Source organism: Bombyx mori, chromosome 1 (genome assembly GCF_030269925.1).
Source record: "Bombyx mori chromosome 1, ASM3026992v2".
Lineage (NCBI taxonomy): Eukaryota > Metazoa > Arthropoda > Insecta > Lepidoptera > Bombycidae > Bombyx > Bombyx mori.
Genome location: NC_085107.1, coordinates 14,806,055 through 14,830,519, shown reverse-complemented (window position 1 = coordinate 14,830,519; position 24,465 = coordinate 14,806,055). Strand labels below are relative to the sequence as shown.

The 24,465-nt window shown below is 34.9% G+C and overlaps 2 protein-coding genes across 9 annotated transcripts in view; both read left to right on the top strand.

Moving 5' to 3' along the window:
- Positions 1 to 5,723, top strand: part of LOC101744727 (neuronal calcium sensor 2) — a 163,937-nt gene extending 158,214 nt beyond the window's left edge. For all 4 annotated transcript variants that reach the window (XM_021352529.2, XM_062670116.1, XM_038011811.2 and 1 more), the window contains one exon: positions 1,140 to 5,723. In XM_021352529.2, coding sequence (XP_021208204.1) covers positions 1,140 to 1,316 — 177 coding nt within the window. In that variant the 3' untranslated portion in view covers positions 1,317 to 5,723. The remainder of the gene's footprint in view (positions 1 to 1,139) is intronic.
- The window catches only part of LOC101744872 (neurocalcin homolog), a 171,930-nt gene extending 158,491 nt beyond the window's left edge, over positions 1 to 13,439 (top strand). For 2 of the 5 annotated variants that reach the window (XM_004933086.5, XM_004933087.5), the window contains exons 2-6: positions 6,314 to 6,376; positions 7,022 to 7,196; positions 7,969 to 8,087; positions 9,444 to 9,632; positions 9,871 to 13,439. In XM_004933086.5, the coding sequence (XP_004933143.1) occupies positions 7,127 to 7,196; positions 7,969 to 8,087; positions 9,444 to 9,632; positions 9,871 to 10,065 (573 nt within the window). In that variant the 5' untranslated portion in view covers positions 6,314 to 6,376; positions 7,022 to 7,126 and the 3' untranslated portion in view covers positions 10,066 to 13,439. Of the gene's footprint in view, positions 1 to 6,218; positions 6,377 to 7,021; positions 7,197 to 7,968; positions 8,088 to 9,443; positions 9,633 to 9,870 lie in introns of all 5 variants that reach the window. The other 3 variants (XM_012696321.4, XM_062670108.1, XM_062670102.1) reach the window with 2 other exon arrangements.
- Positions 13,440 to 24,465: the final 11,026 nt, after the last annotated feature.

The following is a 24,465-nucleotide window of genomic DNA, read 5'->3' as shown; positions in this document are numbered from 1 at the left end:
TCCGTCTAGTAATAATAAGTAAAGATTTCTCCAACAGTAATGGATGGCATTATAAAAAAAATGCATTGTTTTGGAATGGAATAGGGGGAATTGCATATTTGCAAATTCAAGAGGGTGAGATTGTATCGTGTTTAGTTGAATGCATATGAAGCGTTTCTATGTATTTGTAACTAATCTTGTGATCGTGTCTTATGTTAAATTAAACACTTGATAGGTAATTTCTGTACTGTTCTGTCAAACGTATTAAGCTGTACCTTATTCAATAGGGAAATTAAACATAATTACGAGGCGTTGAATTTTTTTTATTCTATAATGCCCTTTCATTAGTCTTTAAATTAAAAGAAATCACAAAAATCTAAATAAATCTAAAAAGAAAACTTTGGCAAATGTTGTCTTCGATTTACTAGTAGATTTTAAGTCATCATTTAAACAGTTTAATTTGTCTGCAAAGATAAAAAGTCAGCCGAATTTTTGCGTACATTACCAAAATTAATCATTCAACACTTTTAATTCGTTAAAAAATCCTATTTATCGTTTCCAGCAACAATTATTATTGTCGTAAACGTGAAAGCTACACTGAATGCGTAGCTGTTTGGAATGTGGTGAGCGGTAACACTCTCGTCAGCGGCTAACGTTGTTATAACGTTTGACATACCTAACTAATCCGAGCCGAGACGCGCTCCGGTAGTGCGGTGTCGCGCCGTGAACGCGATCTAAAAGGATTCATTAGCCTCGAATATTCAACGCCTCTGTATCTGCCCTTGTTAATGCCGTTCGTACATTATCGGAAACAGATTTCCATTTCAATTATCAACTAGGGACGCGGATGAATCGCACTTTGATTGGAATTTCTGTAATACCATTTGCTAATGAAATGCGATACAGCGATATTGTAATGTGAATTAAGTATTTGTATCGCATTGCAGTTTCAAATGGAATTTGCGGACAAAGGCTTAGTTTTGATGATGAATATCATAACAACTACTCATTGTCATATATCGCACATAGAAAATAATCTTTTCATTCTTAGACCCTGAAAATGTTACTATTATAAGTATTTTGATATGTATGAGTATAAGTATTTTGTATGTGTATCCTAATTGTTTAGGTGGCTACAGCGTATTGGTAAAATGTTCCAGGCCATCTACGATATGCTGGGCGCTTGTTCAAGTAACCGGCCAGCCGATTCGGCCGAGGAACGCGCCAAGAACATCTTCGCGAAGATGGACGAGAACAACGATGGGCAGCTCACGCAGGATGAGTTCCTCAAGGGATGCTTGCAGGATGAGGAGCTCTCAAAGATGCTCGCACCTTAAATTGGCCATCAGGAGTGTCAGTCCTCGGTCCTGGCCACCCACCCTGTGTACCCTGCGATAACCCGGCGGCGAACCTTGTGTTGACACGACAGCCATAAATAAAATACACGCACATATCGAGTAGTAATTTTTAAACAGATGCTCCGCAAAACAGATACGAAATTGTTTATTAAATTCAGTAAGCCACATACATGCAAAACACACATTTAGATAAATTTGTTTAGTTTTAGCTCCGCTGTCGTGTAATCACGGCGATTGAACGTAAGTAAGCCGCGATAAGCACGCGTCGGCCGCGATTTTCGGGATCCGCGCGAACCGACTGCAGCCCTGTATTTGTTCAACATCCGATCTAATTATGAAACGCACCGAAATGTTTCGTTCGCGCGAATAAACACGGAACGATTCGATTGATTGTGCTCGCGTGTTTGTTCGATCTGTACTCTTCAAACAGAACTAGAATTGCAGAACCTAAATTGGATTTGCCCAACCGCTATTGGAACGGCGGCTCTTGACTGGCCGACGCGTGTTTTCAGACGCTTCTTCTCGTGTTTTTTGATCTAAATGTTTAAAAACGTAAACGTATTTAATTAATATTGATGTAACGAATTTGATGTCAATGAATTTTTAAATATCCTGTTCTCCTTCTTAGTCTGCGTAAATAAATGTATTTTTACGTATTTCGCTGTCGGATTGTCCACTCCGTTAAATATAAGTATTGTGTCCGTACCACTCACCTTTTAGACGACCTTATTATCATCTAAGAAGCTCGATATATATCGAAATATATTTCCTTCTAACCTAATTACGGATTTCTTTCTGCACGGTATAATGTCAATCTTTAAATTTTACTATTAAGATAAAAATTAGTGTAGCGGACGTACAGAATAGATCAGATTGTTTAAACGAAGCGCTCCTGTGCTCGCAGTTACCGAAGCCCGCACGCCGACAATCTGTGTGCTTGGTGCGAGTATTTTAACGTTCTCGTAGGCGTAAAAGTTAACTCATATTTGTATGTATCTAAAACAGCGCCCCTAGCGGCAAACGTAAACAAACGTTCCAACTCCATACAAATATGAGTTAACGTTTACGCTATCGAGAACGTTAAAATACTCGCACTAAGCACACTGTACAGCTCTGTAAGGCTAGTTTACGTAATATAATTAACCTCAGTCTTTAAAATGCAAATTATCTTTTCAGTCGTATCGGTGTTAGATCATTATTCGCGAGGGATCTTCACTTTAGATGTCAGGTGTAATCTTTAATGAGCCTTTTGTTGTTTCAGCGCTTTTCACATTACAACGGTCGTTTCGTGATCCGTTTGTTTTGTTTCACTGAACATACTGATTATTTTCTTAACTTCATAGATGTCTCACGCTACCCCTATTACTGTGCCTTCTAGTTCTTTGTAAATATAGTTTTCGGAACCTGTTTTTTTTTTAATATATATACTCAATAGCTCCTTATTAATCAACCATCATCATTCATTAACGCATTGTGGCCAAATGAATACTGAATCGAGGTTTTGAATACGCCCCCTATTAGCTTATTATAATTTATTATGTGTCTTTTTCTTGGAGCGTCACTGTTGTATTTCAATGTGACCGTTATTTACGATCGTGTAATAAGTCGTAGGGGTCGCGAAATTCATTAATTTAAGGCTTATTTTAAGTTTTTTAATGTGTTTCGGTGCATTTTATTATGGAATAAAACGCGACAAGCGCAAATTATATTTGCACAAATCGACCTATATAATAATAAATAGCGCAGGCGTGCACTGGAAACTTATAGAACCCTGTTGTTGTAAAGAACATTCCACGTAATCGCGCGTTTATTTAGTTGATAAGTTCGTACGTTTTATTTTTGGCTTTATGTTTACCGTATATTATTATTATTAACGTTACGTTTTTATTTATCTATAATAATAATTATTTTGGATTTCTTTTAAAGAACAGTAATTGTTTAAAAAAAACGACCAAAGAAATCGATGTAACTGTTAGTCACGCAAATTTAAATAAACAAGACGACTGATTCACGTAACGTTAGGGAAAAGGGATCAAGAATACTCGTTCGGACCTGAAGGTAGCTTGCGAACAGGGTGACGGATAACATATCACAAATAAAGCAATTTTCCATTGACCATTTATAGTTTGACAACATCGACAAAGTCTAGAGAATGCCACGGGCGTAATCACTCATAATTTGGAAAGAGCATAAAAGTTTTGTTTTTTTACTAATTAATTGACTACATATTTCTTGTGTTTAAATGCCGTCTGACTTCTAACACATTACAAGCTTTATTAAAATGTAAATAAAACAAATCATCAGTACAGGGTTCGGATGATCATGTGAAAAAGAAAACGCAAAACTTCTTCTACGATATCTTCAAAAATCTTCGTAAGGAACATTACGATAGGCAGTGGTTTTGGCTTTGCCCCTGGCGTTGCTGAAGTCCATGGGCGTCGGCAACCACGCACCATCAAGTGGGCCGTATGCTCATTTGCCCACAAGGAAAATAAACAATTTAAAAAAAAACTGACTATTTATCAAAAACCAAGTACTAAAGCAATAGTATTGAAATAGTTCCGAAACAACTTAAATAAAAAAATCGGTAATGATAATAATCATTTTAATTGATTTAATGTGGTATGTTGACAATCTACGTTCTATGAAACAACTTGAAGTTTCACACACGCTGTTTGTCTGTAGGCAATACATCAGGGCGTGCATGTGTTAGAAGTCACACGAGGTAATATGACCCGCGATCAAGAAAAATCCGTAGAAGTGATGCAAATAAAATCATCTCCGACACGTGCATTTTTACAAGCAGGTTCACTTCGATATTTAAATACGCGATGACCTTTACAATATACTGAATCGATTATAATCAACTACAGGCATCGATTTTTAAATTTTGAAACAGTAAGTACTTCCGCGAACACAAGCGGCTTAAGAATTTATCTTTTTGACAAGCGTTGTGAAACCGCCCTCGGTAAGGTCTTCGACCGACCGGAGCATGTCTTTTGGCAATTTGAGGTTAGATTCGTTTGCGTCACTTCGATTAGTGCTTTTGGAGTTCCCTTCGAGACGTCTAATTAAGTTGTTTTTTTTTTTCTGACGCTACCGTAAGAACAACCAGTTTTACTTGTGTTATGTTCTAAATCTCAAATCTTAGCTTTACGTACTTTAATGTTAGTATAGTTTACGCTTGTAATATGTTTGACGATGTGCCATTTGTATTGACTTTGTTGTAACGCCGTGTCTACACTCGCAATGCGATTCTCAACGGCCATTAATATCCCGAAGAACTTATGTCGTAATTCAAAAGCTGTAGTGTAGAAATGGCTTTAAATGTATTTATTTATCTTAGATGTATTTGAAAACTTAATCATTTCTATTCGCGAAGGTACAACTCTGTCATCGTTTGTACGAAGCTTCGAAAACTGAACTTGACCCCAACTTGCATAAAAATAGATTGTTTCTGATTATCCACGCCGCCATCGGCAGCGGCGTTTTCAATAATTCCACAGTAACTGATCCTCGACCAGTACATCCGCTAAGAGTCGTGCGATCGGCACACGGTGAAAATTTCATTCTTAACTCGCACTGTCGGCTTCAATGTAAATCGTATTAATTTTCCGAGTATATCATGATGTGGCAGAGTCGTTTCCTCAACGTAAATTTTAATAAGCAAAGTATTTTAGCTATAATTAGTGTTTTTTGAAATTTAGGAAGCTTGAGCACATCTTAATTACGCTATTACTATAATCAATGTACTAGTATAGAATAAGTTTTAAGATATCAATGTAACTAGCAGCGTTTTAGGCGCACAATACGTTTTAGTGAACGAACCACTGATTTAAAAGTGAACAAAAATAATAATAATGATAATAGCAGATTTAACGACGCACTAATTAATATGTTTAATCTACATTTTAATATAACGTTTGTACGCTACATTTGTGGGTCTCTTTATTACATTCTTGACAAAACTATATAAAGTATATATTTTCTGTTTAGTTTGGCGTTTGGAAATATCGTTGACGCGGCACGTTTGATTCCCAATGGGAATATATTACGTGAAGTTTTTAACTTCTGCGGCGGCACGGATCGTAAACGCGATACAGCGCTTTGCATGTTCCATTCAAGAATCTCCAAGTTTTCATTTTAACTATATATTTTCTATGAGATACTCAGTAAAATTTTGCGGTGTTTTTTTTTTTTTTTCTAATGACTAACTCTTAGCCGCATTTCAGGCATTAAGTATTCCTTAGATAGATACCGTATAATAAATAGTTCGATACCATTACGAGTATGTCCCATTGTGTCTATGTTTTATTACTAAGAATACATATTTTTAACGATTCACATTTTGCCTATTCATGTATAATATACAAATTATAAAAATAACTCTATCATTATTTTATTCTCATATTATTTATTAATGAGCGCGCAAGGAGTTCTCTCTTGGTATACATACTATAGAATTGAAATTGTTTAGAATCGGTTCAAATCGGTTTTGTCAAAGTATTGTAATGTAATAATAGTCAAATATTAGTGTTTTAATGCGTACAATTTAGAACAACATTTTTCATTTAAAACCAGTTTCCATTGATTATTAAATAGATAAAATATGTCAGTGAGAACCCAGAAAATAATAGTCTTTTTTTTCTCATTTAAAAACGACTTAATGATAATAATATGTATTATAGTATAGTACTTATTACTTTTATAATAACATAATAATATAAACATAGTAATTTTATTCGTGTGGTAATAAAATATAACGAAAAATATAGGGATATCGATATACTATTTCACATGAAAATTTATATTTCAATATGTGACGCGTATGGAAGCAAAAATACTCTAATTATGATGAACAATTACGATGAACAATTTTAGAACGATCATATTAAAATTAATGCAAATCATTTATTACGAAACATAACTCCTTGTGCGCTAACCCCAACCGTAATTAATAATTTCTAATTAACTAGACAAACGAATAAAACGCTTCGTAATCACACACCAAGGATAAAGACAGGGTCCAAAAAATAAGGGTAAAGTATAATTTATTTAACTTTTATCATGTTATGAACTTCAAGAAGGTAAATATCGAGCATGCTCTGTGATTTTCCTTGTATGAATTCAATAGTAACACAAATTAAAATGTTAACAGTCGTAAGGCTTTTAAAGAAGCGCAAAACTATATCTATCTATCGCAAGACTAGTAACAAATTGAGTACAGGATCGTAATGAAGTACGCAGAAGCCTAGGAATCTCGACTTGATTTTGACCTGATACAAAGGATGTTGATAAAACCAATTAAATCCTATTGCAGCCTTACTAACACTGCCTTATGCCGGAATAATTACCTCATTGTTATTTTGAGAGTATTGTGTGTATATGTTATTAAAGAATGGTAAATCTTAAAGCGTAGCTAACTTTAAAATATATTATCAACAAATTATATTGCCGGAATTAAAACACGCAGTTCAATAGCCTATATGAGATTTAATATATTTTATTGTATTCAAGGCTTACAACAATTGATATTAATTTTTACATTTTCAAAAAAAAGAAAAAAATATTGCCAATTTTTTTTCCTGTTACTTTTGAATTCAGTGACTAAGCGACTGTGTTGTAATTAAAGCATTTGAAATAATAATAACATGATTTCAATAATGAACTGTTTCTGATTTTAGGGCAAAAAACTTGGTCAACTAATCGAGATTCGGTTGTGTTAGTTCTTATTGTAAATTCGTATCCAAAAACTACAAGTGCGAACAAAGCGGTAATAATCCAGAATAATGGGTAAACAAAATAGTAAACTCAAGCCTGAAGTATTGGAGGATCTGAAACAGAATACGGAGTTTTCAGGTAAAATTAAAAAAAAAAAAAATATGTCGAAATACAAATGTAGTGATGTACAGTCAAACCTGGATAAGCGAGAGTTCAAAGGAGCACAATCCCATTCTCGCTTAAAGAGGTTTCTCACTAACCCGAGTTTCTCGCTAATGCTCCCTCTGAATTTCATTTCGCGATTTTCCGGATTCAAACGCATTCACTATTTTAAGTTTATCACTTACTTCAATTTACTTTAGTACTTCAATTTTCCGTTTTGACATGATGCAGAACAGAACTTTCCTTCGCAATTGATTAACGATAAACTGAGCAAGTCCGGCAAACAGGACGGTACACAGGCGCACGTGTCCATTCGAAAAGAATGCGATTTCACGAAATAGAATAGGTTCAATATTGACGAGAAAACAATGGAAGGAAGTTCTACAAAAGTTAAGAATGAGTCATAAAATAGCAGATGTTAAATTTGTAATTAGTTTTTTCGCTTGTTCCTCCTAAATAATATAAATAAATAAAGCTCGACTGTCGCTTATAGAGGTATAGATAAGTAGCAGTCTCACTTACGGAGGTCCATGAGGAAAAAACGACTCTCTCTTACAGAGGTTTCTGTTTCTCGCTAATAGAGGTTTTGGGAGCTTAAAATGACGGTTCCTGGCTATCACTCTCACTTATAGAGTTTTCTCACTTATCCAGTTCTCACTTACCCAGGTTTGACTGTATTAAATTTCTGACTTCAATTTGTATAAATAATTAATATTTAATAATGTAAAGTTGAATCATACGCTTACAGACGCAGAAATACAAGAATGGTACAAAGGATTCCTGAAGGACTGTCCCAGTGGCCATCTTTCCGTCGAAGAGTTCAAAAAGATATACGGGAATTTTTTCCCTTACGGTGACGCTAGTAAGGTATATTTAACTATATATATTTTTCAATACAAGAATACAAACTATTAAACTAAATTTCATTTTTAGAAAATCACATCTTTTATATTATAGGTAAAAAGACGTGTCTAGCCCATGTAGCGCCCGTGCCGTCATTACCCCAGCGCTCTCTAGTAAGCGCGCTGTTAAAATGGAATAAGTATAAACGTAACAGGCTCATTGAAGATGCCGAGACCGGCGCAAACACCGATAGCTCCCTAAGAACGCTAGTCCGTGTGCAACGTAGACCCTGTACCATTATGTAAAGTCGCCTCTGTATAAGTACATGGGCGACTTAGTTTCGCGCGGCTCCATCGGTTCAAATAATTAAAAAAAAAAACAATGTCAAAATGTAATAGATCGACCCGGCAGGCTGGTTCTGGTCCAGCAGGGTATTCTGGGACACCAGCGGCACCGTCTGGGCGGCCTGACGAGCTGCCGTACCGAGACGGCCGACGTTTCAGAACCTTCGATTCGCATCGAAGGCTCCGTCGTCTGGGCGCCCTTGGGGTGAGCTGCGCCGTCTGGTTGTAGTGTTGACCGCGGTAGGCCCCTTACCTCATCCGGGTTCTGACCTCGGAGGGGTCGGACGCTTGGGCAAAGAGTGCGAGGGAGTCGCTTAGTGGGTAGGGTTCTAAAAACATCCTTGGGCCCGCGGTCTCGCAGTCGTGGACCAGTTCCACATACCACGTAGGAGGTTCGGCCCATGGCCCGAAAAAAAAAGTAATAATATAGATAGGTATCGTCGCTTGTAACGCCATCTCGTAAAGCCTTGTGGTACCTGTAACATCTAATATTGAAAACGCTAGTACCTCAGAGATTAACGAGATGGCGTTACAAAAATTTGCTTTAGAGAAAATACTTTTTTTCCCAAGAAATATAGCAAATGCAGATAAACTAAAAAAAAACCTTATCAAAATACGAAACTCGATCCAAATCGGTTATATATAAACACTTATAATGTAAACACAAGAGCTTAAGAGTTTTATTGTTAAGTTATTGTAAACGTGACATTTGATTAGGGTTGCCAGATTTTTTTTCAGCCTATAAGGGGCAAATGCTTAAATAGGCAAAGAAAATACGGGAATTTAGTTTTTTATCCGGGACAACTAAAAAACTAAATTATATAGTGACATTCTTTATTTTTTCTGATATTTCTCCGAGGAGCAAGTCAGTTTTAACATATTTTTATCGGTTTTAATATACAATACAATTATAATCGTACAAATATAATCAATTAGAGTCAGTCCCGTCGGGATATTTTAATCTAAGCCTAAAACACGGGACGTCTGGCAACCCTGGATTTGATACACATAATTTTAGGTGTGATTTATTTTACAGTTCGCAGAACACGTATTCCGCACATTCGATGCGAACGGCGACGGGACTATAGATTTCAGAGAATTCCTGTGTGCACTTAGTGTGACGTCGCGCGGCAAGCTGGAACAAAAGTTAAAGTGGGCATTCTCCATGTATGACTTAGATGGAAACGGATACATCTCAAGGCAGGAGATGCTGGAAATCGTCACTGTAAGTGTCAAATAAAACAACAACAATTATATTTTGGCACTTAGTATACATTAAACAAAAGCTTTCAATCATCATCATCATCATCATCAGCCCACAGTCGTCCACTGCTGGTCATAGGTCTCTCCCAATCCACACCACTGAGTCTGGTCTTCGGCTGTCCTCGTCCACCTCTTGCCTCCTAAACAGAAAAAAATATATTATGCTAAAAATAAAAAAAAAATTATTGAAATAATTTCAGGCCATTTACAAGATGGTGGGCTCCGTTATGAAGATGCCGGAAGATGAATCTACCCCAGAGAAACGCACCGACAAAATATTCCGTCAGATGGACAGGAACAAGGACGGAAAACTCTCCCTCGAGGAGTTCATAGAAGGAGCCAAGAGCGACCCTTCTATTGTACGGCTGCTCCAATGTGATCCCCAATCTCAGTGATATACGAAATATTAATATCACCTTCGAGCATTGAATCACTCGATCTATCCACACGTATGAACTTATTGTAATATAAAATCACCCTTGTTACTGTGCTTCTAAGAGCTAGTGCGCAATGTGAGAGTTTGTTGCACAACCGGTCCGAACGGACGGCTGTCCTGCTGCTTGGTTGCCCTCTCGTTTTGAATATATTAATATAAATCGATCGTCGCTATCGATACAAAAAGACAGAGACCATTAGATTAATAGTGTATCAAAAATATCGATAAGTGTAGTTCACTTAGTGTCTGTTTACTTGTTCGAACAACGATCGTGATAAAGGGCTGTGAATAAACAACGTTATACAAATTTCGTCGCTATATTACAAAAAAAAATATCCGTGTTCTCCTCACGACCCATTTCGCTTGTACTGAATAAGATCGTGTCGATCGACACGACCGGTGACAATAGTATGTCCCATCTATATCGAATGTATAGATCTGTTAAATAAATAAGGTGTTGATTCAAAATTTAATTAGAGTTTTTATATTGTTGCATATGATAATTTTTATGTGACCAAGCACCGGGACAACTGTGCAACTAACCAGTGTAAAATGTTTTATGATTTATATTTTCCAATGATATCTAGTTAGGTTAAACAACCTTTTCAACCCTTTATCGTTTCGACCTTGTTCAAGCGGGCTGCCGATCTAAATTGTAGTTTTATCAAAAACTCTTGTGAACGATTGTGCCGCTAATAAACTATTGGGATAATCAACACATTATCCCAATAGTAAATTATCAATAGATTAGAGAATAACGCAAACTAGTGTGAAACCTCAGCCCGCTTATAATGTAACATTTAAATCTGTTAAATATAATATATATTTATATATGTTTAATGTAAATGTTAGGAAAACGATGTGGATGTCATTTGGAATTCTGGTAATCTCGATTTCATTTTTAGATTCTGACTGTAAATCTCGTAATGCGACCATTGATCTATTGAAATTACTTTACTTATAATATGTTACACTTATAAATAAATTTAGCCTTATACAAACAACTCAGCAGTGCATTATAGTATAAGTATTCACGCATTTTTGCTGTACGAAAAATATTATATATTATTGTTAAGCAGTTTAAACTGCTAATGCCTCAGTGCCATACTGATGCTTATCATCCATCGAAACTAACGAATATTATATATTTTTCAATAACGTAATATTCGTGTCGATTCCGTCAAGTAAACAACATGCAGTATTATTGAGATTATAAATAAATAAATAAAACTTCCCTCTTACCTAAACGATACCCTGTCTAATACTGGGAAGTGAAATAGTACCAAGGTCTGAAACATAGATGTCGCATTCGCGGTTGTGTTTCTTCGTCAACAGATGTCGCCGTAACGTTGTTTTATTTGAACAACGAACATGCAGCATTAACGCGTGTGTAGCTGTATATGAGGTACTTTAGATGTACAACGCTGTCTTACCAGTGGTAGCTCCGGAATCTGTACTAGTCATAAGCACCTGTACACATTTATGTACAAAACTTCTTACATACCTTTTTATCATATAATTTTTATCCTTATATTTATTGTAATCGCATTGCAAAGACAGAATTAACTAGCACAATTAATATTATTAAAATGAAGACAATTTTACATTATTTTTACACAGAAACGACGCCAATAATTTTTTATGGTATACTATTTTATGAATTTAATAATAGACGCTTTTCAAGTATTTGATATTATTTAAATATAATTTTATTGACAATTGCTATGTAAAAATTGATGTGACGAATCATTTAAGTATTATTTGGTTATAGTTTTCGTTGCCTCACATTATGCCGGTCATAAAGAGTAATTCAAAAAATATTGCAGCATAAAGACTACGTGCAAAAGAATGAGTGAATATTGTAAAGTTAGTAATCATTTCAGTGCATGTCTTTTTTAAAATCTGAAGGTCTGTCTGTCAATTTCTAAGAAAAAGGCTCCGCTTACGAGGAAACGCGGGAGACGAGAAAATAGACGATAGTTGAAAAAAATATATTATGTCATGTGCAACCTTGAACCTTCCCGAATACTTAAAAATAAACCTCTGAGAAAAAAATCATAATTTTGTATTTCCCCTGTTTCCTTCTTCAAAACCGGACAGTATTGATAATTAAAAAAAAAAAAAATTAAGTGTCACGATTGCTTTGATTCTTCCTGAAATTTTCGTAATTTCTTAAGGATTATAGTTTTGTATTAATTTAATACGAGAATACAGCGACATGGCGGCGATAAATATATTTACTATATTGTCATTACGCAGCGATGAAACAGCTGACTAAGTTTTTAGACTAAACTCAACCCGCGTTTCCTTTTATTATCGGGGGAACCGTAAGCTTGCCTCTTAAAAATCTTCGGTACTAATGAGAAAAGAAAAGAAAAGAAAGACTGTAAAGTACAAAAGCGTTTTGATTTTCGATGCCTCCAATGAACACTAACTACTCTAACTCAAAATTTGGAAATTTTCGTTTTTCACGCAAATCGCTTCACTATTTTAAAAGTATTACAAATCATTATGAATGGGGTTCGAAGCAAGAGTAAATCAGCTAGTTACACAAGAAAAAACCATAAATATATCTGCAATAATAAAGATTTTATTAACTTTTTTCATTTAAACGCTCCTCCTGTAAACCTACGAATTAGCGTTAGCGTTAGGAGTTAGCGTAGTGTTCATTGGAGGCATCGTTTTGTTCTATTTGAAAGTTAAATAAAGGCCCATAAATATAACGAATCAAATTCGCTTAAAGAATTCTCATTCGTCTTAACAGATTTGTTAATGTGTGAATGGGCTTTACAAAACTTGTTTATCAAATAACGACATGTAATTAAATTTTAAATTATACGGATTTTTATTGGTAAGCTTTTTCATATTGTTAGTTTTGCTATTCAATAAATAACGAATTGAATTGAGCGCGACACGTAAACTCCGTTTTGCATAGTCATTTTTCATGATTGTATTTTATTATTATTTATTTTTATGTACTTGTCAGTATTTGAGATATGAATACGATTATCACAAAAGCTTATATTTGTTGAATTGTAACACGCTAGACGTGAAGCTTTATTTCAATACGCAATGCTATATTCTACGCTTGATAAGAAAATCTCGAATATTCAAAGACATTATACTGTCATAGTTTTATTTCTTTTACTAACGCAAATTGTGTTTTAGGTAAACTTAATGCTAGGCTTTATAATAATTATTATCATACTAATAATGTATTTTTAAGCACGCTTTTATTTCATTATTTTCCTTTTTAATTCATAATTATTTTAATCGCTTTATATCGATGTTTTATTGATGATTGCTCTTTTTATATTACATTGTGACATTTAATTTATTGTTATTTTATTTCACCTCACTATTTTACTTTAGTCACTGAATATCGAATCAAAAGCACATTTTAGTTGTTTTTTTTTTTGTTTTTTTATTTCGAATACAAATTTTCTTATTGAATATCGATCCTTGATTACCACGTGTTTTGAAAAATAAATTATTATAATAACGGTAAACTAATATGACAGTTTAGTGATAACGATACCTTTAATTGAACCAAAGGAACAAATTATTTTATAGTTGATAGTAAGAAATGACAGTATTTTGATAAATTGAGGTAGTCAAAAAGCAAATAGGCAATTGTAGTAAAAGAAAGATGAATAGTCCGATTGCAAGATATTGCCAAATCGAATAGTTTGTTCGGGAGCATATTGTACGTTCCAGTCGGCATGGCAAGCTTCTCTGTCTATCTCTGTCTAACGCTAGCGTCAGAAGAGGATAAACGAACCATCAAATAATAATGTGTACAATGTGTTGCAGGGCTACGGATGTGCGAGTAGAGATTAATCGAAAATATACTTATCTATGAGTTTACGGCAGATTTAAATTATAATAATATTGTTACTAATATCATATTGATTTTATTTCAATAGAATGTACTTTGAGAAAGCTATTATTTTTCAGCTTTTATACTCATTAATCATTGTGTAAAACTCACATTCACAGAACGGTGGTAGTAGATATTTGCTCGTAATATGTAAAGATTCATAATGCATTTTGAAAGTTAATTAAATCATAATACTATCATGAAACATATCGAAAGGTTAACGCTATCATTCTAAATTTGAATTAAACTGTAAGAAGAACATATAATATACTGTTATTTTGATTAATAAGTGTTATATTGTTCGTTCAGAATTTATCATGTTTATGTCTAAATTGTATTTGTGGTCTTTTTTACACATTATAATAAGCCAATCACACCCACGCCTGTTAGTTAAATTTAATAGTTTTTTTTTATGAGACAAGTACACACTTAAGAGTATTAAGTATGTAGGTTGACTACTTCAGTATTTTAGTTCGCTTATCTGGTACCTGTAGCTTCCATACTGAACTTTTTAAATATGGAAAATTCTAATGTTATCTAATGGGCACATACTAAAGGCAATAAATTTAATAAGTGTTTCATGTTTAAATTATATGTGTACTGATATATACAATGAATACTGTGTACCTGTTTTAATGTATATTAACATAAAGAAGATATAATAATAAAAAAAATACATTATCTTCTTTTGGAGTCAAGGCAGTAAACTTTTAAAGCAAACTTGTGATGTGTCTCAAGCAATAAAGCAAATATATATACAGATATAAATATAAAATATAAATCCATAAATAATTATAAAATTGTTAATTTGTATAATGTATGCACAATATTTAGATGTTTATTAGAAATGTGCATTTGATTCTATAAACAGTTTAATATAATAATTATAGTATACATAAATAAAAATTTAAGTGCTTTTATGTAAGAAGATTTTTTATGAAGACCAATAATAGTAGAAGACTATTCAAGCTTGAAAAAAATCTTTGTGTGAAATTTGAGCGTGCGGTCTGGCAACTTGTTTTAAATTGCGTGACCGCAGTGACGCGATGTTCACAGCGGCAACGTCGCGCAACCCCAAGCGTAAGACGTTTTGGTTATGCCAAAATGTCAAAAAAAAGAAACACATTTAGGACATTTATTGTAAGCTGTGTACTGTGTCTTACACAGTGTCTGTGTGCGTGTGTGTGTTTGGAATGTGATTTAAGATTATCCTGGTTAAAAGTTATCTAAAAATTCTAAAATTAGTGTCTACTTTATGTCACGTTAATGTTTTTGAAACTTAAATAAACTAAATAATAGATTCTCACTACAATCTTCAAGATGTGAATTTAAAAAGTATCGTTGATACATTTTTACATTACGTCTAATGTAGACAGATGATTATATAATATGCATTTTAGCTATTGTAATAAACGCTTGCTTGGGCACAAGTACCTATGTGCTTTAAAATCATAATATTACATAATTTATAGTAATTTAGTTCACTATTTACGCTCTCCTGCGCGCTTACATTCTTTAAACATAATAGATTAATTAGAATTTTTTACCGCAACTAAAGGAATAGAGTAAAGAGAACCGTCACGCTCAAAGTTCTTTTTGGAAGCAAGACGAAAACGTCGTACCCCGTTTTAGACATAATTTGTCGCCGATTTGAATTTCGTACAAACAAAAAGATTATTTTACTGTCTTCCAGTATGTTAAGCAGTAGACTACGAATTCGTAGTGACAACGTTCATAACATAAGGGGTTGAAAATCCATTTGGTTATCGACTTATCGATATATAAAAATGTTAGATGATTTAGTGGCACCGCACTAGTTTATTGCTAGCATTATTTGGTGCTAATTATCATATGTAATTACATAATTCGCTTTACATAGTAACAGTGTGAAGGCGGTACGTTACGAAATATGTATCAGAATTTCAATGTTAACAATACATTTTAACGAAAAAAAATAATTATGTAACTATGATCATTCTGTTGCAGTGTTGACTTGGTGCATAAAGTGTTCTATGAAATTAAAATATTCTCCTTTATTATCTTTGACGATAAACGTTGCCATAAACGAAAAAGTAAAATTTTGTTATATTATGTTAAACAATTTTATTTGATTTCTTTGATTCTACGTCTACTTGTAATATCAACAAATTCTTAATGAATAAATACTATTAGAGTGTATCTGTAAGCCAGGGTGCTATTGAAATTATCCGTAATGCACTGTAGACTCCTTACGATTTGAAGGTTTTTGTTTTTATTTTATTGCAACACTAGAGAAATGTCAAGAAATGTTATCATCCTAAAAAAAACTACCAAAATACATAAACATTACCAAATATTTTAAAGATATTATAACAATCGGGTATACGTTTTCTTCAGCAGCAATTTGAAAGTGAAAACCATACTTATCAATTGCATTATGTAAACTACATTTCGCATCATGTATCTAGCTCTAAGACTATCATTAAATTATTGTGTGTATTTAAAACTCGCGGCGCGTTTAGATTCGTCGGACAAATTCCTTGGACCAAGTTATACGCTGTGTAGTACTGAACTTAGTTTATAGTGAATTAGTAGGGCCCTAAAGTACAATAGCTACCAAGAACTTGGAACCATTTTGACTTCAAGGCGGAAAGGCCGGCACAAATTACATCATCAATGAACAAGTATACTTCAACCTTGCACCTCAACGAAGACGCGATTGCAGTTGAGTCCTCTATAACGTCCGATACAGCGAGTGTATTTTCTAATTGTCTTTTAACACATATCAGTATTTACGCTTAAGATATCGATTTTGTTTTCCGCTTATACGTCAGCTTTACCCACTGTCGGGAATGTGATTTTAAAAACGTTTCCCGAAACTAAATAGCACCCTGATATTTTAAGTCTTATGAACCTCTCTTTGAACTTCGCTTTAACGAAGAAATTTAAAAGCTATATTACTGTTCTCGATTACGAAAAAAAATATATAATTAATATTGTAAAACGGCAACTTGCGTAACACGTTTTTGTCATGAAAGAACATTTTTCCCGTTCTATTGTAGTCAATTTGGAAATCGTAATGATTTTTTCTTTAAAATTGACCTTCTAGTTCTAAAACTGTTTAAGATTAAATCATTATATCTATTTATTAAATATTTCTTCTCTCTGATGTCGTTTTACTGTGCTATGTTCCCTTCCTTTTCCTCCCTTTATCCTTTTTTTCAGCGGCGTAGACGTAAGAACGAACCCGCGACCCTCCGTGTTAAAGGTTTGCCGTTATTTTGATAAAACAACGTAACTTCAACACGAGACGAAATATGAAGTCGAAATTCTCAAATGCATTCTTAATGAAAGCTGTACATTTGATTCCTTGAAGTATTTTAAATCAATTCAAAATGATTGAACGCGAAGCACTCCTCTTGCTAGGGTCAGTGTTAGCAACACTCCGGTTTGAGCCCCGTGAGCTCACCTACACACGTTAGGGCGAAGCTGAAATAGCCTCTCAAGGCTATCAGCATAGGTAGGAAAAAAAATCTTTCAGAGGCTACGCAGAATCTACCACCGGATCGGAACCGCGACCCACTGAGAAGATCCGGCGAGAAACTCAGTGGGCTATGTTTATGGCTTAAGTTACTCATCGAGCCCTTCGTTGCAAGCGACGGGTTCGGCGAGGACGGTGACCGGGTGCTGATTGGTACACCATTGTACCCATTACTTCCGTGAAGTAGCTGTGTATTACGGTTTGAAGAGCGAGATAATCGTTATTTAATATAATTTAGACTTGGACCTCGTGTTACAATGTGGGTAGCGGGAGCCAGGCATAGAGTATTCAGGTTCTAATGATTAACATTGGATTCGGCAAAGCTATTATCCATCTATGCAATCAAAAAAACTGTTTTTGATAATTTCAATAACAGTGAAATAAATTTAAGCTATAGTTTAGTAATATTTCAGTACTATGAAGCAAATATTTTTGATCAATTTAAGTAATTACTTTAATTCATGTGCATTGATAGACGAGTTTGTTATGGGTAGTTAAGGCCATAGATGTTTTAACGTTAAGACCGTATTTGAATCGAAAACCTACCTATCATGAGATATGCCAGTCAAAACGACAAGCTATGAATGTTGTAATTGTTCTTCTTGCTCTAGTTATTTAATGGGGTCCATAGAAACCACAACATGGAAGCCGACACACGTCCTAAGACATGAACTCGAAACCTCAATCGCATTGTCTAACAGTTTTCTTGCTATTCAGACTAGAATTTACGACTGCATCGCGGCAGAAGTAGGATTGCGGTACCTTTTTTCCGCTCAGCTATTAGTAAAAACATTAATTTATTATTCAGATTTGATTTTTATTATTCTTTGACCGTGTACGCTAATGTTGATAATGCTTAATGCGTATTTCGACCCATAGACACAGCCCTCTGCGTTTCTTGTCGGATCTTCTCAGTGGGTTGTAATCCGGTGATAGACTCTGTGAGGCATTGCTCTTGATAGGGCTAGTGTTAGCAAATTCTCTCAGGTTGAGCCCATGACCTCACCTATCCGTCTGAGCGTAGCTGGAATGGCCCTTTCGATTACTAGCGAATAGGTATGAAAAACGGAAACAAAAAATGCGTATTTCGAGAACCCCGTCAAACTGACTTGCTTGCGGGATTTAAATCCCGACATAGCCGCCAGTAAGCCAGAATCGTAATTAATTGAGTAACGGCGACCTGAAAAATATTTTTAAGCACAACTATAAGTCAACGAAAATTTGTTATTAACACCTTGGGTGTTAATAACACCCAAGTAGTTTAAAAACAAATAGTTAAGCCGTAATAGGATCAGATGCATCTGCTGTAGTGCATAGGCGATCCGTTTTTTGAATATTAAGCACTTTAGTGTATCGCAAATCTATACAAAGTATCATGTTACGATCCAGGTGCGTGTAATTAATAGCATATGTTTATTCTAACTGTACCGAGAACCCGCTGAATAACTGTTGTTGTCAAAGATACTGCTAAGTCACCATCAACTGACTAAGGGACCCTCTCTATGGGACATAAGATGCTGAGCTGCTATTTGTCTTAAACATTCGTAACACAGTAATATACTTCATGGGCCCGAATATTTATCGTAGTTATTAACTCGATAAACGACATTTTTTGTGCCATTTTTTGGCCAGACAAAGGAGCATACGACCCACCTGATGGTGAATAATTGAACATCAGCAACGCCAGGGACACAGTTCAGTAGGTATCTATGGCTGAAGACTCCTCAAACTCATAATTGGAGATGACGGTTTTCATCATCGATAATATCCACAGAGTACCTTGGAATAACTCCTGAACATGACAGTTTTTGGTATTCGGTGGTCACATTGATACTTCGTAAGCGTATGCTGACCTAAGTACCTATGACGCATTAATGGTAAATTTGAAAACGTATGCATATTAAAGGAATCGTATACCTGAAATAGATAAAATATATCGATATTTCGATCGAGAATTCATTATCGCGTCAGTTTGTAGTACTACTCTAACTATGTTTTACATTTTTAATTTTACCGGGAACACTGAATTCTCAGTGACGAACAAACTGTACTGTTTACTATTTACTTTTGCTCACGAAAACCGGGAATTTCAGAGGCAGCCCATCGAAACCTCCTTCCATCACAGCCCTATATAATGTCGAAAGTACAATACTTGTATCGATCATTTAAATTGAAAACTTATATTTGTCGAAATAAAACATAGATTGTGCTACTCACAAATACAAGCATAGCTTTCTGCTATCGATTTTTGTAAGCGGCCCCCTATTTCTAGAAAATACCTAAAAAAACATAAACAAACAATGAAAAAGACTTTGACAGATTAGGTATCTACTATACAGAAAGTTAAGGTTTTTTTAAACTTTTTTTTTCCATCGAAATATTGCTTTTGTTTTTTTGTAATTTAAATTTCTAAATTTCTCTTCTCTGTTCACTTTCTAGTTATTATGTGATTTTGATTGTGGAAACATATTTGGTTATTGTTTTAGCTATATTTTTAAAATATTATAGGTTAGTATTGTACTGTTTGTTTCCCAAATAAATAAATAAATAAATCTCTGCCAGCGCAGTGGCTATTTTTCTATACCCTTTTTTTTTGCTTAAGTGGATGGACGAACTCAGCCCACCTGATGTTAAGTGGTTACTGGAGCCCATAGATATCTACAACGTAAATGCGCCACCCATCTCGAGATATAAGTTCTAAGGTATCAGTATAGTTACAACGGCTACCCCACCCTTCGAACCGAAACGCATTACTGCTTCACGGCGGAAATAGGCAGGGTGGTGGTACCTACTCGTGCGGACTCCCAAGAGGTCCTACCACCAGTGATTACGCAAATTATAATTTTGCTGGTTTGATTTTTATTACACGATGTTATTCCTTCACCGTGGAAGTCAATCGTGAACATTTGTTGAGTACGTATTTCATTAGAAAAATTGGTACCCGCCTGCGGGATTTGAACACCGGTGCATCGCTTCATACGAATGCACCGGACGTCTTATCCTTTAGGCCACGACGACTCCATAAAGAAGTTAGGTTTATGAGAGCCAACAAGTTCTTCACAGGCCTATTGAACTGCCTCTCGGATATTGAATATTTCCCTCCCAAGAAGTGGTCCAACCTTTGAAAAAAGTAGAAGTCTTTTAGGTCTGGTGAGTACGGTGGGTGATACAAAATATCTAACCCTAGCTCTTGTTAGTTAGATACCGTCTGTTGTATGCGTATGAGGTTGAGCGTTTGCGTGTAGGAGCAGCGGGGACTATCAATTAACCAAGGCTGACTGGAGATTCACGAGCTTCTCGATCATTGTGTCCAGTTCTTCACAGTACATATCTGCAGTAACTATTTATTATACTATTTGTTAAGAAACTGTGATGAATTATACGACACCAGGCCACCGAACAGTAACCACGAATTTTTAGGGGTAAGTTTTCGTTTGGGGCATTGTCTGAAACAGGGCTTAGCCAATATGATGACCGCTTACGATTATGAAAACTAATCTAGTTTTCATTGCAAGTGACAGCACGACAAAATCAATTCATATTAATCAAAATCCCTTCGTTTCTGTGTCTTTCAAGCAACGCAAGACATGGTTTAATCCGTTCGTCGCGCTGACAATCGTTACGTTCGTGCGGGACCCACTTATGAAGTTTTCTTTACCTTGCCAATTTGACGCAAATAAACCAATATTTAAAGTCGGCGTGGCCTAACGGATAAGACGTCCGGTGCATTCGTGTTGAGCGATGTATCGGTGTTCGAATCTCAGGCGGGTACCAATTTTTCTAATGAAATACGTACTCAACAAATGTTCACGATTGATTTCCACGGTGAAGGAATAACATCGTGTAATAAAAATGAAACCCGCAAAATTATAATTTGCATAATTACTGGTGGTAGGACCTCTTGTGAGTCCGAGCGGGTGGGTACCACCACCCTGCCTATTTCTGCCGTGAAGCAGTAATGCGTTTCGGTTTGAAGGGTGGGGCAGCCGTTGTAACTATACTTGAGACCTTAGAATTTATATCTCAAGGTGAGTGGCGCATTTACGTTGTGGATGTCCAGTAACCACTTAACACCAGGTGGGATGTGAGGTCGTCCACCAATCTAAGCAATGAAAAAAAAATGTTTTAATACTAACATTGAAAGCTGCTGCTAACTCAGCGGCAGATTGAGTATCGTCAGATTTCACTATCGCCTTTAATTCATCGTTATTCACTTTAGTTTTCGAAGGACGTCGAGGTTCATTTTCTCACGTTCATTTTCTTCAAAATTTCCACGTTGGAAGCGTTCAAACCTTTATCGAGTCGTCCGTTTGTTTGTAGTGTTCACTCCGTTTACGTCACTAATCTGGTGAGCCGTTCGTGTGGAATTGCTACCGCGACGGAATTAGCATTCCCTAATTACTCGTATTTATATAGTGTCCACATTGATGAAAAATATTTATTATAAGCTTAGTGAGAACAAAACATAATCAATATAAAAATGACTGAATTTGAAAATAGATTTCCATATTTTTAAAATACAATTTATTTGAATTTAGAATTTGCTACTAGCGATACGATAAATTACATTTCAAATGGCCAGTTTTATAAAATGGCAACTTCATACTAATTATTGTTTGTTTTATTTAAGTCGATACAAATAAATAAATGAAAAGCAACTTTAAGATAGCGTGGCTATTTTGTTCCGAGTTTTAAAAATAATCTTAAATGTTATGTTTACATAAAGATCATTGGGCATTAAAACTGGGTTTGCTTACTTCAAGTGAATTCATCAGTGAAAATACATTCAGAAATGAAACATCATCAGACTGTAGAAATCTAACTACCTACTGAACATAATTATGCCTCCCCCAAGGTTCGCACTATTATGACCAATCCTGCAATGCCTACCGCGTTGCCTGCATTGACTAGATTTCCGCGATCTTCGAGGGTAATTTTACTACTACCTTATTTAGAAATATGTTTCACGTTATTCTTTTTTTGTTTTTTTTTATTGCCCACCTGATGGTGAGTGGTTACCATCGCCCATGGACTTCAGCAATGCCAGGGGCAGAGCCAAGCCGCTGCCTACCAAATTCCTATTACCTACGAATACACGATTATGCTTTAAAAAAAATACGTTTTTGTGGAATCAATTTAAATGGGAACTCTTGTTATCTTCACCAATTACGATAAAAATTTCCAGTAACGGGTTTCAATAGTAGAATTCTTTTATAATTTTGGTAACGAATAAAAAAATATGAAATAAACTCGAAAATAAGACCGGTAAATTAAAAACTCCGACGCTAAATGTTTTTGGTTTCATCAAAGAGCTGGCTGATATTATTTTTTTTGTTATTGCTTAGGTGAATGGACAAGCTCACAGCCCACCTGGTGTTAAGTGGTTACTGGAACCGATAGACATCTACAGCGCAAATTCCACCACTTACCTTGAGAGATGAGTTCTAAGGTCTCAGTACAGTATACAACGGCCGCCCCACCCTTCAAACCGAAACGCATTACTGCTTCACGGTAGAAATAGGCAGGGTAGTGGTACGTACCCGTGCGGACTCGCAAGAGGTCCTACCGTCAGTAATTACGCAAATTATAATTTTTCAGGTTTGATTTTTATTACACGATGTTATTCCTTCACCGTGGAAGTCAATCGTGAACTTGATGTCCGTGACGTTTTATCCTTTAGGCCATAACGACTACGACTACTGTTATATTAATTTGTGCCATTTTGGATTAAAAATCGGTATATCTTCTTGGATTCGACTTTATGATTACTTTTAACGTTTTTGATAAAACATTATGAATAGGAAAGAAAGAAAGAAATCATTTATTCGCCAAGCATAGTAAAAATTAGTTATTACATAAGTTAAGAGCAGCGTGTATGCTTTGTCATTATTTGACATGCGAATTTTAGTGCAGTGCAAGATATTATAATATTATATAATTTACCATTCATTCATCCATAATTCAACCAATAATTAAAAAGTCCATTTATTTTCAATTTATTTTCAATGTCGTCCCTAAGAAAATCATTTATGATGATAAATGATGAAATGATAATAATTTCCACTAAAAAGATTATCTTTAATTTTTTCTTAAAATGAAAATCGTCGAAGTCTCTTAATTTCTTTGGTAGTTTATTAAATATCCTAACGCTCATACCTAGTATACTATTATTATTATTAGGTCTCTGATATTAACTAGAATTTTTAACAAACTGATTAATCGTTGTTGACTTATGTGCTTTTTTTGGTCTACCTATTCGCTGGTAGTCTAAGGGGTTATTCTAGCTACGCCCGGACAGGATTTGTGTACTATTTTTCAATACACGCTCGATTATGCATTAAATTGAAATATTTAGCAATAGAAATTTATTTTGTGTGAATTGTAATTCATTATTTTTAATGACCTCTTTGTTGAAACTGTACTGTGAATATAATCAACAAACAAGTGACTAAGGTAAGGTAAGGATATTTATTGACTGTCAATCGTGAACACAGAACATGGACCCACTGAGTTTCTTGCCGGATCTTTTCAGTGCGTTGTTGTCTGATGTTGTGGTCGATTCTACAAGCTTCTTAGTAGAGTTAGCAAACGCCTCTCAAAATTTGAGCCTGTGAGCTTACCTATTATTTTATTCCCCCTTATAATAGCCCCTTAGGCTAGTAGGTAGGGAATAAAAAAATATCAACGACCTTGTTTTACAGAATAGTCCAACATTAGTTACGAACCAGTAATTTTCTAATCTTTCAATAACAAGGACGCATGACACCGCTGGGTAATGGCTGAAATATTATTCAATTTAGTAGGTTAGGTACCTGTATAACTTCCGTTTTCCGTTTTATTTAGTTTAAATAGCAAAGATTAAAAAAAAACAGGATTTCTTTAAAATTTGTTAACTGTCATACTATTCACATATGAAAATTGCCTTTTAACGTAGTTGAGCTGGTTTATTCTGCAGATTT